The 18,238-nt window shown below is 37.3% G+C and overlaps 1 protein-coding gene and 3 non-coding genes across 4 annotated transcripts; 2 read left to right on the top strand and 2 right to left on the bottom strand.

Annotated features, from left to right (window-relative positions):
- The first annotated feature begins 427 nt into the window (after positions 1–427).
- Positions 428–7,159, top strand: LOC110877159 (stage V sporulation protein K). The gene is made up of 7 exons (XM_022125326.2): positions 428–854; positions 2,498–2,608; positions 2,744–2,842; positions 2,937–3,047; positions 3,627–3,927; positions 5,520–5,659; positions 6,397–7,159. The coding sequence occupies exons 1-7, from the start codon at positions 585–587 to the stop codon at positions 6,931–6,933; spliced, it is 1,569 nt and encodes a 522-aa protein (XP_021981018.1). The 5' UTR covers positions 428–584; the 3' UTR covers positions 6,934–7,159.
- A 179-nt stretch (positions 7,160–7,338) lies between these two features.
- Positions 7,339–7,420, top strand: TRNAS-GCU. Its single transcript has one exon. It is a non-coding gene; the product is annotated as a tRNA-Ser (tRNA).
- A 1,669-nt stretch (positions 7,421–9,089) lies between these two features.
- Positions 9,090–9,171, bottom strand: TRNAS-GCU. The gene has a single exon. It is a non-coding gene; the product is annotated as a tRNA-Ser (tRNA).
- Positions 9,172–9,270: 99 nt separating this feature from the next.
- Positions 9,271–9,352, bottom strand: TRNAS-GCU. Its single transcript has one exon. It is a non-coding gene; the product is annotated as a tRNA-Ser (tRNA).
- Positions 9,353–18,238: the final 8,886 nt, after the last annotated feature.

The raw sequence follows: 18,238 nt of genomic DNA, 5'->3' as shown, positions 1-18,238 counted from the left end.
TTGAATCATGGCTTTATAGCCTAGTGCCATCTTGATGGTGAGACGAGGCTTTCAGATCAATAGGTCCTGGTTCGATTTCCACAAGGGTATTTTTTCCCATATTTATTGGGTTTTATCGTGAATTGATGTATAAATAAATATTATGACTAATGAAAATAGATATAATCGGGTGATTCTACATACTATAGTGATCCGTCAGTGATCCAAATCTTCCAGAAAAAAATTATTGAATCTCTCCAAACAAAATCTTGTAATGCACAAATCATGGTATAGGGTTGACATACAAATTTAAGCATTTAGTATATAATCTATTATTCCAAACAATTATTCACACACTAAACCAATCAAAATTCCCAAATAATATTCAATCATATTACACTAAACTCCTAATAATTACACATCCACATGCACCACCGACGCCCGTAATAATCGAGCCAGCTATCTCCCTCACCATTCACGTCACCTTAAATCATTTTATAATTATAATAATAATCCCCAAATCCCCATTACCCATACATGATTTCTTGAGGTTTAATCTCAACAAAATTAGGGTTTCATTTCCATCGGTAGTGTGAACTTATTTCATGAAGAAAAGATCGAATCTTGAAATCACACTACCGGAAGAAACCAAACCCAAGAAATCCACCCATTTAATCTCTTTTTCCCAATTCACATTGACCCCAAATTACCCTATTTCAAAACCAGAAATGCAGAGGGTTGTTGTTAAGGATCAACACAGTTTGAAACCTGTGAAAGCTGTGACGATTCATGCGTGTGCTCAGTCTGGAGATGTTGCCGGTGTGCAGAAGCGGGTTCGTGAGAATCCGGCACTTGTTAATGATCGGAACCCTGTTGTAAGCATTTGATCTTTTGTGATTTGTGATTGTTGTTGTTGTTAACTTGTTTGTGGTGATTTGGGGGTGAATTTTGTGGATTAGATATGATTGGGTACCACCTGTTTGATGAAATGCCTCACTGAGTTGGTAATTGTTGTTATTAACTTGTTTGTGGTGATTTGGGGGTGAATTTTGTGGATTAGATATGATTGGGTACCACCTGTTTGATGAAATGCCTCACTGAGTTAGTAATTAGTGTGATTGAGTTTTGGTGTTGTGACAAGATAATTGGTGTTTTATAAGAGGGATAATTTGATAATTTGTATGGTATGATGTTATAGTTGTCTATGTTTATATCTTACTAGGTTACTCTTTCACTTATTTTGTTTTTTTGGTTGCTCCCTTGCTAGGCGGTAGGGCTGCAAACGAACCGAACGAACACGAACAAGACCTTGTTCGTGTTTGTTCGTGTTCGTTTGTTAAGAAATATATGTGTTCGCGAACCATTCACGAACACTTATCGAACGAGATTTTATGTTCGTGTTCGTTTGTTAAGGAAATGAACTTGTTCGTGTTCGTTTGTGTTTGTTTGTTAATTTTAGGCAACGAACATTGACGAACACAAATGAGCACAAACTAATGTTCATGAACACAAATGGAAACAAACGAACACAAACAATCGTTCATGAACAGAACATATAATACACCGACACTTATTAGATATTTAATTTGTCAGAATTTTGAAGTATTTAATTAAATATAAAAACTAAAAACACTAATGAAGTATCGAACACGTTACCGAACGTTCACGAACATAAACAAACGAACACGACCTCTGTTCATGTTTGTTCATTTAACTAAACGAACGAAATTTCTTGTTCGTGTTCGTTTGTTAGTAAACGAACTTCCCGCCGAACAATTCACAAATTGTTCACCAGACGTTTGGTTTGTTTGCAGGCTTGCAGCCCTACTAGGCAGTTAATGCAGTCCAAAATCAAATGTAGGTCGAGGGCCCGATATTTGAAATATAGGTTATCGCGACATAATATAAGTAATTTTAGTATCATGCAGAATTTGTATATATACATATATAAAAATGTAAAACATATATAATATTGATAGTAATATCAAAAGTCAAAACTCAAAAGTGCCAGTATTTGAAACATGATCTAATCGTAAGCCATGAAATCTTCCTCTGAGTCTACATCAACCAAGGCATCCAAAATAACCGTCAATATCGGTCAATGTCGCCGATAATAGCGGAACCGACCGATATTTGACACCGATATTTTGTAGAGCGCCGATAACCGATATTAACTAGATAGCTCCGTTGTCTATAGCAAGGGCGTAGGATAGTGGGGGCGGGAGGGGGCGGCCGACCCCCCGAACTTTTCGTTCAGTAGTGTTATATATGTAGTTTTCGTATAGAAATTTTTGGGTATATACGTTTTCGACCCCCCGTTTTATAGAAATTTTTGGGCGTGTACGTTTTCGACCCTCCGGTCGGAAATCTCAAGCTTCGCCACTGGTCTATAGTGTCAGGATCCTAATATGTTGGGTCTTTTTTCTGCTTGTCGTTTAGTTTATGGTTTAAAAATTTTATATTGTGTACGTTAACTTGTTTAATTCGGTTTTCTGCCTTGTTAACTTTCTTGATGCAGATGGCAAATACGCCCCTTCATGTTGCCGCCAGTCATAACAGGGTTGAAGTGGTTAAGTTTCTTTTAAACTTCGCAGGGCCTGAAACTGTTGACTTGGAAGCAAAGAATATGGTGCGTAAAATCTTGATTCAGTTTTAATTAATTGTGTATATTATGTTTATCGTTATCATTTAATTGATTGGATCCGTTATATTATGTTTATCGGTTTTTTTTTTTTTTTTTTTTTTTTTACATTTGATTCTGCAGTATGGAGAAACTCCTTTGCACATGGCTGCTAAAAACGGTTGTAATGAAGCTGCAGCGCTTCTTCTCTCTCACGGGGCTTCGACCGAAGCCAAAGCAAATGTACGTGTTGTATCTTTTTATTTATTTTTCATAATGATTAGTTAATTACACCATGAACATGATAAAGATTTAATCTTTCATGTTTTATATGCAGAATGGAATGACTCCATTGCACCTTTCGGTTTGGCACTCGCTTAGAGCCGAAGATAACTCAACTGTGAAAACATTGCTCGAGCATAACGCTGACTGTAGTGCCAAAGATGATGTATTAATGACTGGCTTGACTTTTTCTTATGGGTGCTAAATGGGTCGTCTTCACGGGTTCAACCCGAACCCGAAAATTGTGTCATACATATGAACCCAAGCACGACCCGATTATTCACGGGTTGACCCGGACACGGCCCGTTCAACCCGATATTTTTTAGTTATTTTTTTTTTTGCAAATTATTATATTAAAATTAGAATTTTACTGAAATAACACAAATGTATATGATACAGTTACATTATACTTATAGAATCGCATGTCAATTTCTCTTTTTTAGTTATAATTGTTGCATAAAATACACACCCAATTTAATTCATGAGATAAAACTTATTGTAAAAAATATAATATAGATGGGTTACACGGTCTACGCGCCAACCCAATTGAGTTGACACGAACCCGACCCGTTTAGCTAAATGGGTTCGCGGGTTCAACCTGAAACTGACCCGAACATGTTTAGACTAAACCCAAACCCGCGAATTTCGTGTTAGGTTCGTGTCTTGTTTTAAGGTTTTGTCAGAAAATCCTATAATTAAACCAGTTATAATTTTTTGATCTGATTTTATCGTTTGACTGGTACAGGAAGGTATGACTCCGTTGAATCATCTATCAGAAACCGGAAACGAGAAGTTGCGGGCCCTACTCAACTCTTACTTAGAAGAGCAGAGAAAACGTAAAGCCATTGAAGCATGCAGTGAAACAAAGGCTAAAATGGATGAACTTGAAAAAGAGTTATCGAATTTAGTGGGCCTACATGAGCTTAAGTTGCAGCTTAGAAAATGGGCTAAAGGGATGCTTTTAGATGAAAGACGAAGGGCCCTCGGTTTAAAAGTCGGAACCCGAAGACCTCCTCACATGGCCTTTCTTGGCAATCCGGGAACAGGTGATTAGGGCCTTTTGTATTTCTTTCGGTGGTAATGGCTAAAATGAGTAGTTTTTGTTCAGATCAAAACAGGTCAAGTCAACTTTGTTTATATAAAATGCCATTTTCGTCCCTGAGTTTTGGCTAGTTTTGCGTCTTTCGTCCAAAGGTTTGTTTTACCGCATCTGGATCCAAAAGGTTTGGAATCTTGCTGTTTTCATCCAGCTCGTTAACTCCATCCATTTTTCTCCGTTAAGTCATGGGTATTTCTGTCTTTTTTGCTAACTTAAAGGGCAATTCGGTCTTTTTCACTTTATGTAAAAAGACCCTTGAAAAAGGCCGAATTGCCCTTTAAGTTAACAAAAAAGACAGAAATACCCCTGATTTAGTCCGGATGAAAATGGCAAGATTTCAAACCTTTTGGATCCAGATACACGGAAAAAACAAACCTTTGGGCTTTGGATGAAAGTTGCAAAACTGGCCAAACCTCAAGGACGAAAATGACATTTTACTCTATTATAAATCCATAAAGTACACGTATGGTCCCTGTGGTTTACCCATAGTCACCTAATTCGCGGTTCGCTCCGGTTCGAGTACGCGGTTCGGGTTCGCAATTCGCTAGATGGCACGAATTCGGTACGGAGGGGGGTAGGTTCATTTCGGTACGATCCGATACGCTATTCCGGTACGGTGTACCATTTATAATGTTAAGTTTATATTTTCTGTGTATAAACTTATAGTTTGAAGACCAAATGTAAACTAGTGAATATAGAGGGGGTTAAACGTTAAAATAAACAAACTAGTTTTACACTTTATATGTAAAAGTTTAGAGTTTTAAGGACTAAATTTAAAGTAGTAAAACATAGAGGGGTTAAATGTTAAAAAGTTTCTAAACTTATTAACCTAAAGCTAAAACGCCGCAGCCACTATTCTCCTTCTTCATCGTTTCCAGCCAATATTGCAGCACCAGTTGAAGCTCTGAGACACGAATTGGAACGACGAATCAAACCCTAAATTCGCGAATTGATAAGGAACTGGGTCGTATACGAATTCCGTATGGTACGAAACGTACCAATTCGAAATTCGTGCTATTTTAGGCGAATTCTGTGACTATGGGTTTACCAAAAATTTGAATTTGGTCCCTAGCTTTCCAAAAGTACCAGATGGTCCCTGTAGTTTGCTCTTTGTAACACATTTAGTCCCTAGCTTTTAACAAAAGTACACATATGGTCCCTATTTTTACACTTTGTAATGCATTTAGTCCCTAACTTGGACATGCTAAATCTTTAGATTTGTTGGTTGAGGACTAAATGCGTTACAAATTGCAAACCACAGGGACCATCCTTGTACTTTTGGAAAACTAGGGACCATATCCAAAATTTTGGTAAACACAGGGACCATCCGTGTACTTTACTCATTATATCTACTTGATTGAAGTGCTAAATATGATTATAAAAACTATATTTGTTACGGTAGTGCAAAAGATAAACAAAATTCTTATCCTAGTGGATAGTTTTCGGTTAGGGTAGTCAGTAGTGCATGCTCTCATTACTGGATAATTCTAATTTCATAATGTTTTTACATCATATATGATTTATGTATGTATTCTATAGGTAAAACTATGGTAGCTCGGATTCTTGGGAAGTTACTTTTTATGGTTGGAATTTTACCAACCAATAAAGTAACGGAGGTACAAAGAACGGATTTAGTTGGAGAATTCGTTGGGCATACCGGACCCAAGACTAGGAGAGTGGTATGTATCTCCATCTCTCATTCCTACTCTAATTTATTATGTTGTGCCCCGGGTGAAAAGATCTGTACTTTCCGGCAAGGGCGTTTTGGTCTTTTAACACCAAATATTGTTAAAAACGTAGTTTGACTAGGCTCAAGTCGTGCTCGATTAACTTATTAGAGCTCGAGCTCAGCTCGGTTCGAGCTTTGTTTTCAAAGCTCGACCTCAACTCGTTGGTAGTTTCTCAAGCTCGACTCGGGCTTGGCTCGTTTATTATCAGTTCAATAATATATTAAATAAAATTGATATAAATAATAGACTTGTTTAGGCTCGCAAGCTCGATAAGTGAAGCTCGGGCTCGTTTACCAAACAAACTTATTTTTAGGTTTTAGGTCAGCTCATAAACAAGTTAAAATAAGCTCGGCTTGGCTCGTTTACTAGACAACTTTAAATAAGGGGTAAATGAGCTTTATTTTAGGCTCAAACTCTGCTCGGGCTCGATAAGGCTCGGCTTGTTTCTAGCTTTTTCTCGAGCCGATCTCGAGCAGCTCATGAACCGCTCGGCTCGTTTTGCGCCCCTACTTAAAACGATCCCTTGAACCCCGTATTCTGAAAAACTTACTTTGTAACAATTTCTGGTGTGAAAGACCAAATTACCCCTAGCGGGTAGTATGGATCTTTTCGCACTTTTCCCAACCACTGAAATGATCCGTTGAACCGCGTATTCCACAAGACTAATCTTTAACATTGCAATGCAGCTAAAGGAGGCTGAAGGTGGGATATTATTTGTAGACGAAGCATATCGATTAATACCCATGCAAAAATCAGACGATAAAGATTACGGTTTGGAAGCACTTGAAGAGATTATGTCCGTAATGGACAACGGTAAAGTAGTTGTCATTTTCGCAGGCTATAGCGAACCAATGAAGCGCGTAATTTCTTCCAATGAAGGTTTTTGTAGAAGAGTGACGAAATTTTTCACCTTTGATGACTTTAGTACCGAAGATTTAGCCAATATTCTTCATTTAAAAATGAATAAACAAATAGAGGCCAGTACATTATACGGGTTTAAATTGCACCCTTCGTGTACAGTCAAAACCGTTGCGGATTTGATAGAGCGTGAAACAACGGAGAAACAACGTAAGGAGATGAATGGTGGTTTAGTGGATCCTTTGTTGGTTAACGCTCGAGAGAATTTGGATTTAAGGCTGAGTTTTGATTGTTTGGATACCGATGAATTGTTGACGATTACTTTAGAAGATTTACAAGGCGGGATCAGGTCGTTTTCAAAATGATGAAGATAAAAGGCGGGTTCTTTTGATCCTTTCTTGTTATGCGATGTATGTTGTTATTTTTTCGATATTTATGTGCTTATAGTTTATTGAAATTAATGGAGTGTTAGACTTGGTTAACAATTTGATTGTATTTTTCATGTAAATTTTCATTGAATTATTAAAATGGTGTATCCAACATTACAGTAATGTGACTGTTATTGTTTTGATGAAAGATGATGTTCATGTTTTTATGTTTTTAAGCAGTTTCTTTTGATTTTCTTGTTGTTTAGCGGTGTTTGGATGTGGGTTTGAAGTGATTATGTAATGTCAAAAAATAAAAATCAGTGTGTTTGGATGTTTATGCAAATATAATAATAAAAAAAGATAACATATAAATGAAGAGAATATTCATATCTGTCATCAAAAGACGCTTTGGCCGAGTGGTTAAGGCGTGTGCCTGCTAAGTACATGGGGTTTCCCCGCGAGAGTTCGAATCTCTCAGGCGTCGATCTTTTTTTAATATTTTGAGTAAATTACGATTTTGGTCCCTGTGATTATATCACTTTTACCCTTTTAGCCTAGAAAAAAAAGATGTTGGGGCTCAGATGTTAAAAATTCTTTTTTGGACTAAAAGGGTAAAAGTGATATAACCACATGGCCTAAAATCATAATTTACTCTAATATTTTTCATTTTTACACTTTTGGATATTTTCTTTTATCTTTTTATTAAAATCTGGAATCAACCCATATTTATATATATATAAAAAAAAACAGTGCCCCCCCTTGACAAATTCCTCAATTCCCTTGTAAAAATCAGGAGAGTTCATTTTATTCATATTTATAAGTTATAACGGGTTTAGCATAAAAAAGTTTAGGTCAAGTTCTCGTCAAACCCGCAGACACGTTTAGTGAAACGGGTCGTGTTAGTGTCAGCCAAGTGGGTTGACCCCTTTATCCTATTTTTTAAAACTCTTTTTAGCTTTTTTATAGTGTGTTTTAGAAAATAACTTATCTGGGAATTTTTAATGCCAATTTAAGTTCAAAAAAAATTGCATAGTTTTTTTAAACATAATTACTTATAAAAATAAAAAATCATATGTAAATTTTGGAATTTTAAAGTATTAATAAGTAAACATAGATAAATAAAGTTTTTTTTTTTGGATTAAAAACGGTTTGTGTTCGTGTCGACCCGCGAATAAAAAATTTCATGGTTGGATTCATGTATGTGACATGATTTTCAGGTCCGTGTCGGGTTCAACCCATTTAGCACCCCGGTTGACATTCTTCATTGGCTCTATGTTTTCCCTGCTTTTCAAAGTAAGACTTGAAAAGTTAAATGACGTGTAAATCTAATGCATAAAACCTCCTTAGTAATTTTATTGGATTAATTATATTACTTCTAATTGTCTATAAAATCTAACTACTTGATGGAAAAATAATGTTTTAAGGTCAAACCAACATGACCAAGTGCATCTAAGTTGACCAATATACACTTGATGGAAAAATAGTGTTTTAAGGTCGAACCCAACTCGCCAGCCCCATTTGTCTTGTGTATTTGGCAGTGCATTCAGCGTTCCGTCGAGCAATATTTTCCTTCTTGAGTTGTCCAGTCCTCGGCTCTAAGCAAGTGCTGAATCTTTGGTAATGCAATTAAGAACAGGCTGAAATTCGGTTGTGTTTTCTTCTTGTACGAAAGATAAATGGTAAAAAGATGTTCACCCAAGTACGTCAAATGTGTTGAAAGTGGCCAAATGTTTGTGATTCGGTTTTCTTCTTTTGTTGAAGAGATCATATCAGATCCTTAGAATTAAAGGGCCAAGACCAGGGGCGGATCTAGGCCACTTTTGTGGGTTGAATGAGAAAAATTAGTGAGAAACTCGTATGAGTTGGAAAAAAATAGTGAGAATTAGTGAGAATTTACCAAAAGAAACCAAGTAAAAAAAGTTTTTAAGTCTGCCACTGGCCCAAGACATTTAAAATGCTATAAGAAACATCTACGTAGATTCATTGCATACTAAAACCGTGACTTCTAACTATTGATTTATTTAGAAACCCTCTACCAAAATCATGAGGTCAGATTGCAAAAACCCAGTCACACATGTTAGTTTTTTCATTAAGGCATTTCATCAAACAAGTTGTGTGCAGCTGATAGAGTGCGAAAAAAAATTTAAAAAATACGACGCCTGAGAGATTCGAACTCTCGCGGGGAGACCCCATGTACTTAGCAGGCACACGCCTTAACCACTCGGCCAAAGCGTCATTTGATGTTAATAAATCTCAGTCATATGTATTAAGCCATTTCATCAAACATGTTCTGAGCAGTTTAGTTGAGCTAAAAAATTGTTTTGTTAAAAACCTCGACGCCTGAGAAATTCGAACTCTCGCGGGGAAACCCCATGTACTTAGCAGGCACACGCCTTAACCACTCGGCCAAAGCGTCTTTGTTGAAAACTTTGAATGCTCAAATTACTTAACATATATTTATGTAACTAGTTTTTCTTTTTTATTGTCATCATAATTTATATTATATATTTAACTAGTGATTCAAATATAAAGTTTTGATTCCTGAGCATAATTATTCTCTTTTGCTATATTAATAGTTTAGTATTCATTTCGCATGCCATACATGTGTTTATGTATAGACATGAAGTGATGGATCCAGTATTTTTATTTAGGGGTGTCAAAACAAATCAGGTTAGTACGAGTTATGTAAAAAAAATTAAAGTGCAACAAAACGAGTAATCACGTTAGGACAAATTATAGTCATCATCAGTTGCATTTTGTAATATGTTATTTTGACTTTCCCTTTAATTCATATCATAAACCCATGTTTCAAGTTTCACCTATCTTTTTGTTGATAGATGATGACATGATATACACTTATCATGTCGCAAAATAAGAAGTGTATAAAAACACAATGGATCGCAAAATATTACATAATATCGAATAAAATATAACACAGTGCCGAAAATATAACACAATGTCGAAGCAAAAAGACACAATGAGTTACAAAAAGGACACAATGATAAATAAGAAGACACAATGATGTAAACAAAAAGTCTAAAATCTACAAGCAAAACATCTAAAATATTACAACGTAGAGTTCGATGAGACGGTTCCAATGCCGCTTGAATGAGGTCAATCGGAGTCCATTTGATACTCTTCTTACGATTTTTTTTATTTTTATAAAACTTTGTATTTGATCATAACCTCATAAACTAAGGGGCTGTTTGGCAACTTTTGAATGGTTAAGTTTTGAACCAGTAAGATGTCTAAACCATTAAGGGGCTGTTTGTTGACCTCTTAATGAGGCTCTTAATGGTTCAGACATCTTACTAGTTCTGCACTTAATAGTTCAGACTATTTGTTTCGCGAGCAGATGTCTTAATGGTTCAGGCATTTGTCTCTGAATGGTTAAGCAATATACTGATTCTGAATGGTTAAGACCTCCATCTGAATTGGTCAAACATTTGTCTCTACACGGTTAAACATTATACTGACTCTTAATGGTTTAGACCTCTTACTGGTTCAATAAAGTGTTTGAACCATTAAGAGCCAGTATAATACTTAACCGTTCAGAGGCAAATGTCTAAACCATTCAGACGTCAACTCGCGAAACAAACAGTCTGAACCATTAGGTGTTAAACCAGTAAAATGTCTGAATCATTAAGAACCCCATTAAGAGCTAAACAAACAACCCCTAAATATTTAAAATTTATTAATATATGTGATGGCTATAATAAGGGTTTAATGTACGTTTTGGAAGGTAGTTTAAGGGTGTCCGGGGCGTATTCGGGAAGGTGATTCGGTGAGGGGTTTCCCCGATCAGGAACACCGCCGCCATCACCGCGGGGTCCCGATTCGGGGTGGGTTTTGGGCGTGGGTTCACCGATTGAAGAAGGAGAGATGGTGGGGCCGCTTAACTTTCCAACCAATCAATTGTTTTGTTTTTTTTTTTTTGAATAAAAAAACAAGGGTAGTTAAGAGGGGAGTGGCGCCATCAAATTGGGGTGTTAGGGGAGTTTAAGAGGGGAGTTGACGTGGCACACGGGGATTGGTTTGGCGTAAGAGAGGGGACTCACCTATTAGGTGAGCACCCCCTTCACCCTAAGAGAGGATGTATCACGGGATGTGGAGTGGTGGGTTGTATGTACGACAGTGGACATAAACAGTCTTCTGATACAGCCTCCCTCCATCCTGCTTCCTTTTTTTCCTTCAATTATGTTACCACAACTTTTTCTACATGTATCCAAAATTCTAAGCAATACTTTACTCTATTTTCTTTTGTACATGATACTAAATTGTAAAAAAACCTACGTTTAGAAAAATATTTGTTTTTATTTTGCAGAAGTACTCCTAAATAGCAAATTCGTTTTTTTGAAATTTGAACTTGTTTTGAATTCGGGTAAAAACAAGTGAATTATCTTTTTCTTAACTTATATTTTTTCTTTTAGTTTCTCATTGATTGAACACATAGTTTGATTTTTCTATATTAATTTGTGATGTTTAGTGTTTGGAAAAAAAATCTAAATACATTTTTTTTACATTTAGTTATTAATTTGATTAAAAATTTGTGATGTTTAATGTTCGAAAAAAATCCAAGTACATAGTTTTGTCTAAGTATTTTTTTATTACATTTAGGTGTTATTTTTGTTGAAATTTGAGTTGTATTTAAATGAAAGTATTGTTTGGTGTCTTAAATACCAGAATATAGCTTATTTTGAATACAAATTAGTTTTAATAAAAATTATACCAAAATGTATAAGAAGTTAAACACTATTTAGAATTTTTAAAGAGCTATGTACTAAAACATCAAATTCAGAATATAGTTTATTTTGAATACAAATTAGTATCAATAAAATTAATATCAAAATATATAGAAAAGTTAAAGAAAACTACATATTTAGAATTTCTGAGAAGCTATATATACTAAAATTATTACCAATGGGGTGGTGGTCCATTGACAAAGGTAAAGTCTTTAAACACATTGGAAAGGGAGAGGTCTTGGGTTCAAGTCCCATAGACGTTAGAAATAAAATAAATTTGCCATTCAAAATAATTATACTAAAATTATTAAAGATACGTCAAATTATACTAAAATAAAATAAATTTGCCATTAAAAAAAAATTATACTAAAATTATTAAAGATACGTCAAATTATAGAGTAGGAGTTTGGTGGAAAGTGTGTTTTTCCTAGAAAGTCTAGGAAGCAATAAGAACGCGACATGTGGCATTGAAGGATTTTATCTAAAAGGGCATTTATGTACTTTCACAATCTATTTTTATTTTAGGAAATTATCTTCAATAACTAACTATCCATAAATTTCGGAATTTTTTGTTTTCGATTTCTGATTTCACTTAATATCAATCATTCCTTCGTTTTCTTGCTGGAATCTATCAGCATGTTCTTGGTACTGTGTTTTAACAGCAAGCAGATTCATACAGATGTGTTTTATTATTCAGATTCATACAGTTGTGTTTTAACAGCAAGCAGATTCATACAGTTGTGTTTTAGCATCCAGATTCATACAACTGTGTTTTAACAGCTAGCAGATTCATACAGTTGTGTTTTAGCATTCAGATTCAAACAATTGTGTTTTAACAGCAAGTAGATGCATACCGTTGTGTTTTAACAGCAAGCAGATTCATACAGTTGTGTTTTAGCATTCAGATTCATATAGGTGTGTCTTAACAGCAAGCAGATTCATACCGTTGTGGTTTAACAGCAAGCAAATTCATACAATTGTGTTTTAGCATTCAGATTCATACCGTTGTGTTTTAACAGCAAGCAGATTCATACAATTGTGTTTTAGCATTCAGATTCATACAGCTGTGTTTTAACAGCAAGCAGATTCATACAAATGTGTTTTATCATTCAGATTCATACAACTGTGTTTTAACAGCAATTCAGATTCATACAGCTGTGTTTTAACAGCAAGCAGATTCATACAAATGTGTTTTACAAGCAGATTACGACCGTGTTTTCTCTTCCGGCGTTGCTTCCGGCGACTGTGTTTTCTCTTCCGGCGACTTCAAGTCTGCTCCCATCCATCTTGTTCAAATCCCTCTTTTTTTTTGAATCTCTTCCCTGCAAACATAGAACACTTCAATGTAGAACACAATTGAACCCTAATCGCCAACTAAAACACAGAACACAATGTCCGTTTGATCTTACGTATATAGAAGATGGAAAATCTCTTATCTTCATCCATGATTATAGGTATTTTTGGTATGATTTTTGATTGATTTCGTTGTGGGTTTAGAGAGAGAAAGTGAGAGAGAGGGAAATTCGCATGTAATAAGGAAATGTGACTTGTTGACGGTTATTTTTTATTGATTTTAAACACTGTTATGACGAATTGCCCCTTATCATTTAAAACAATCTATTAAATATAGTTAAATATTACAAGATTGCCATTGATTTAATCTCAACCCTTAAACACACCAATCTGATGGACCAGATCGCTTCCTAGACTTTCTAGGAAAAACACACTTTCCGTAGGAACCCTACTCTCAAATTATATGTTATACCAAAAAATTGCTTGTATGAAAGGGGAATTCAAAATTCAAATGCAAAATAATGAACGCTATTTGAGATGGTGAACCCACTACTTTTACAAGGGTTGTTTGACAACATCTGAATAGTTAAGTGTTGAACCAATAAGATTTAACTGTTCAAAGGCAAACAGTTTGAACCATTAAGTGCGGAACCATAAGAGGCCTGAACCATTAAAAGCCTTATTAAGAGGTAAACAAACAACCACGACTCACTTTTACAAGAATTTCTAAATAAGGATGCTATTCGATTATTTAACAAATTTTTAATCATTGTTTATTTATAAATACTCATCGTATATGATTTTTGTTTATTAGTAAGATTTAGTAAACACAAACCGATGATAAAAAGAAAAAAATTGTGTTCTTGTTTTTTTAAAGAGGCATAGACATGTCATAAAAAAACTCATTCGTTTAAGAGTCACCCAAAGTCATGGGACTCGAAGGTGGAGTTTTTCAGCTAAAACCTTTCTTTCACTCTCCTCCTCACGGTCCTTCGTTTCTCTCTCATTATGTCTCATTATGCTCTAACAAAAGTAGTCATTGGAGGTCCGTGCATAAATACCTTGGCGTAGGTATTAGATAACTCTTATCTTTAAGGTGTCCTTGTATGTAAATTGTATTTATTCTTAGGTCCTTGTTTAGGCCTATATATTTTGTTTCCTATTCTTCTGTATTCATTCAATTCATAAATTATACATGGTATCAGCCATTCAATATTGTGGTTGAGTTCTCCTGCTCTTCCCCTTCCGTCCTCTTCGTCTTCTACCTTTCTCCACCCATCCATCTTCCTATCCTCTTCTCCATGGCTTCATCCTCCAACGAATCCAACCCGATAACCAATCTTCCTCCCGTATCAGCCCTGAAACTATCATCATCGAACTATCTGTACTGGCGCACCCAGTTACTGCCTTTATTAGCCTATCAGAAGGTCATACCTCATATCGATGGAACCTCATCAGCCCCGAATCCAACCATCACGACCAATGACAAAACCACGACCAATCCAGACTATGTTGATTGGCTTCAACTCGAACAAAAGGCCATCATTGCTCTCACCACCTCTCTCACTGAAGAGGCTCTTGCGGTTGTTGTTGGGCTCACGTCTGCCCGTGAGATGTGGCTAGCCCTTGAAGCAGCGTTCTGCAACGCTTCAGTCGAACGGGTTCAAAACCTTCGTGACAGCTTGCGTCTCACACAGAAAGGAGACAAGTCTGTTTCTGAATTTGGACGCTCCTTCAAGGCCATATGTGATCAATTACATGCTATCGGTCATCCGATTGATCCCGTGGATCAAATACACTGGTTTCTTTGCGGCCTAGGACCTGCGTTTGAGACTTTTTCGACAACAATTCGCGCTTCACGCCCGGCTCCTACCTTTGCTGATCTTCTGACCCGTGCAGAGAGCCACGAGCTCTTTGTTCGTGCTCTTCATGGTCCATCTAACCCTTCTGTTGCTTTTGCAGCCCAAGTTCCTGTTCATCCTCGGCCCAACAGACCACGCGGTTCAAATAATAACTCCAACCAATCCAATACTCGAGTGGGGCGTTATCAAAATAATTCATCTAGGGGTGCTTATCGTCATGCTGCCCCGAACATCAGGAACCGACGACCGCCCACATGCCAACTGTGTCGTACCCCTGGACACTTTGCCACTCAGTGTTCCAAGTTGCAGTCATTTGCAACGTCTACTAATCCATCTGATGAGCAGATTGCGCAAGCATTCCATGCTCAGTGTTCCCTTAATAACAACATCCCGGACTGGACTTGTGATACTGGTGCATCTGACCATATGCTTTCGAACACACAAGGGGTAACTAATCCTTCTCCCACCCAAGGTAATAAACGCGTTTTTTTTGGTAATGGTCAATCTCTACCAGTCTCGCATACGGGTAATCTTAAATTACTTGGATCGCTTAATCTCAAAAACGTTCTAGTTGTTCCTCATATAACTAGAAACCTTCTCTCAATAAGTAAACTAACAGAGGATAATCCTGTTGATGTTCTGTTCTCACATCCTTATTTTTATATCCAGGATCGACTAAGCAAGCAGGTCCTAGCCCGGGGTTGCCGTGAAGATGGTCTTTATGTTCTTCACAACACTCATGAAGCTCTTGTCTCCTCTTCCTCTTGTCCCAAAGCGTCTTTTGAACTATGGCATTCCCGTCTTGGGCATGTCAATTTTGAAACTATTACTATGTTAAAAAAAAGTGGCTACTTGTCGTTTACCTCCTTATTACCTAAACCGGGAACTTGCTCTCCTTGTGAGCTTGCTAAGTCTAAACGACTACCTTTTGATAATAACAATAAACGTGCCACTAAACCACTCGAGTTAATACATTGTGATTTATGGGGGCCTTCACCGGTAAAATCGGTTGGCAATTTTTCATATTATGTGGCCTTTATAGACGACTTCTCTAGGTTTACCTGGATGTATCCTCTTCGCACCAAAGCCGAATTTTTTGATGCATTGTCCATATTTGTCCCGTTTGTGCAAACACAATTCTCAACAAAAATCAAAATCTTCCAAAGTGACGGTGGAACGGAATTCACCAATCACAAGGTTCGCGTGTTATTTGAAAACAATGGTACCTTTCATCGCATGTCGTGCCCTTACACGCCACAACAAAATGGGCGGGTGGAACGTAAACATCGACACATTGTCGAAACGGGGTTGGCCATGCTTTTCAATGCCAAAATTCCCTCCACTTATTGGGTTGAAGCATTTTCATCGGCAACTTTTATTATTAATCGATTACCTACACCCGTTCTTGATGGAAAATCACCATTCGAACTGTTATACAATCAACCACCCAACTATGCTTCCTTTCGTACATTCGGTTGTCGTGTATACCCGTACCTCCGAGATTATGCTCCTAATAAACTTGCACCAAGAAGCATAGCGTGCATTTTTATAGGTTATAGCTCCAAATATAAAGGTTATCGATGCTTGGATCCTTGCACTAGTCGCATATATGTTACGCGACACGCCCGTTTTGATGAAACATACTACCCCTTTGCTAATAATTCGACTGGGAGCCCTATTGACAAATTAGAATTATCTACCTTTTTGGATATTTCTACCAGCATCAATACTCCCAAATGCTCTACAAATTTTATCCCACCAATTGTTACTCCAATATCATCCACCTCACCTCACGGCCCCATCCCTATTTTTCCACCAACACCAGCACCAATTATTCCTCCACTTGATCCACCACCACCACCTTCCCCTTCCATATCATCAACAAGTGGCTCTACTGACCCGTCACCAGCCACTACACCAGTCCACACTCCTCCAGCGACCCCTCGGTCACCTACCCCGTCAACAATATCTCATGTTCCAAGCCCTATACCTACACCACCTCCTCTCCCTACTCATCCGATGATAACTCGTGCCAAAGCGGGGATCTTTAAACCCCGTCATCGAGCCGACCTTGCTCATGTGGAGACTCTTCCACTTCACAGGGCTCTTTTTGCATCATCTGACCCTAAGACATATCGTACTGCATCCAAGGATGCCAAATGGGTTCAAGCTATGCAGCATGAACTTAAAGCTCTATATCAAAACCAAACGTGGACGCTTGTTCCACGTCCACCAAATTGTAATATAGTTGGGTCTAAATGGTTATTTCGTACGAAATTTCATTCTGATGGCTCAATCGAACGTTACAAAGCCAGACTCGTAGCTCAAGGTTATAGTCAAATTCCCGGCCTTGACTTTTCTCATACTTTTAGTCCCGTTGTTAAGGCCACCACGATTCGCACTGTCTTAGCGCTATCTGTTATCAATCAATGGAAACTACATCAATTAGATGTAAACAATGCCTTCTTGCATGGTAATCTAACTGAATGTGTATTTATGGAGCAACCCCCGGGCTTTCACGATCCTCAATTCCCTAATCATGTGTGTAAATTGAATAAAGCTATTTATGGCTTGAAGCAAGCACCAAGGGCTTGGTTTCAACGACTAAGCTCTTTCTTAACCAAAAATGGGTTCTTGTGTAGTCGTGCCGATCCATCACTCTTCATTTTCAAGAATGGGTCATGTGTCATGTACCTTCTTGCTTATGTTGATGATATCATTTTGACCGGTAATCAACCCAGTGCCCTCACCTCCTTTATTTCTTGTCTTCATAAAGAATTTGCAATCAAAGACCTGGGAGAACTCAACTACTTTCTTGGATTGGAGGTTACCTACACAGAAAATGGCATCTTTTTAAACCAATCTAAATACACATTAGACATTTTAACACGTGCAAAGATGTTGGATGCTAAACCAGCTCCAACACCTTTAAGCACACATGTTTCCTTTGTGTCTGCAGGTGACTTATTTCAGGATGCTACCCACTATCGGTCCCTTGTAGGAGCCCTCCAGTATTTGACGATCACCCGACCTGACATTTCCTATGCTGTTAATCAAGTCAGTCAATTTCTACATGCTCCTACTACTTATCACTATCAGGAGGTCAAACGAATCCTTCGGTACTTGAAAGGAACGCTTGCATTTGGTCTGCACTACAGTCGACCCACTCACTCGTCGTTAATTGGATACTCTGATGCTGACTGGGCTAGATGCTTGGAGACTCGTCGATCAACCTATGGTTACTCCATATTCTTAGGAGGCAATCTTATCTCATGGAGCGCTAAAAAGCAGCCTACTGTCGCCCGGTCCAGTTGTGAATCGGAATATAGGGCCATGGCCAACACTGCGGCTGAAATTGTTTGGATAACTCATCTCCTTCGTGAACTTCACTCACTTCCTGCTGAT

This window comes from Helianthus annuus, chromosome 9 (assembly GCF_002127325.2).
Source record: "Helianthus annuus cultivar XRQ/B chromosome 9, HanXRQr2.0-SUNRISE, whole genome shotgun sequence".
NCBI lineage: Eukaryota > Viridiplantae > Streptophyta > Magnoliopsida > Asterales > Asteraceae > Helianthus > Helianthus annuus.
Note: the sequence above shows the minus strand (reverse complement) of the source record. Positions and strands in the feature narration are given on the sequence as shown.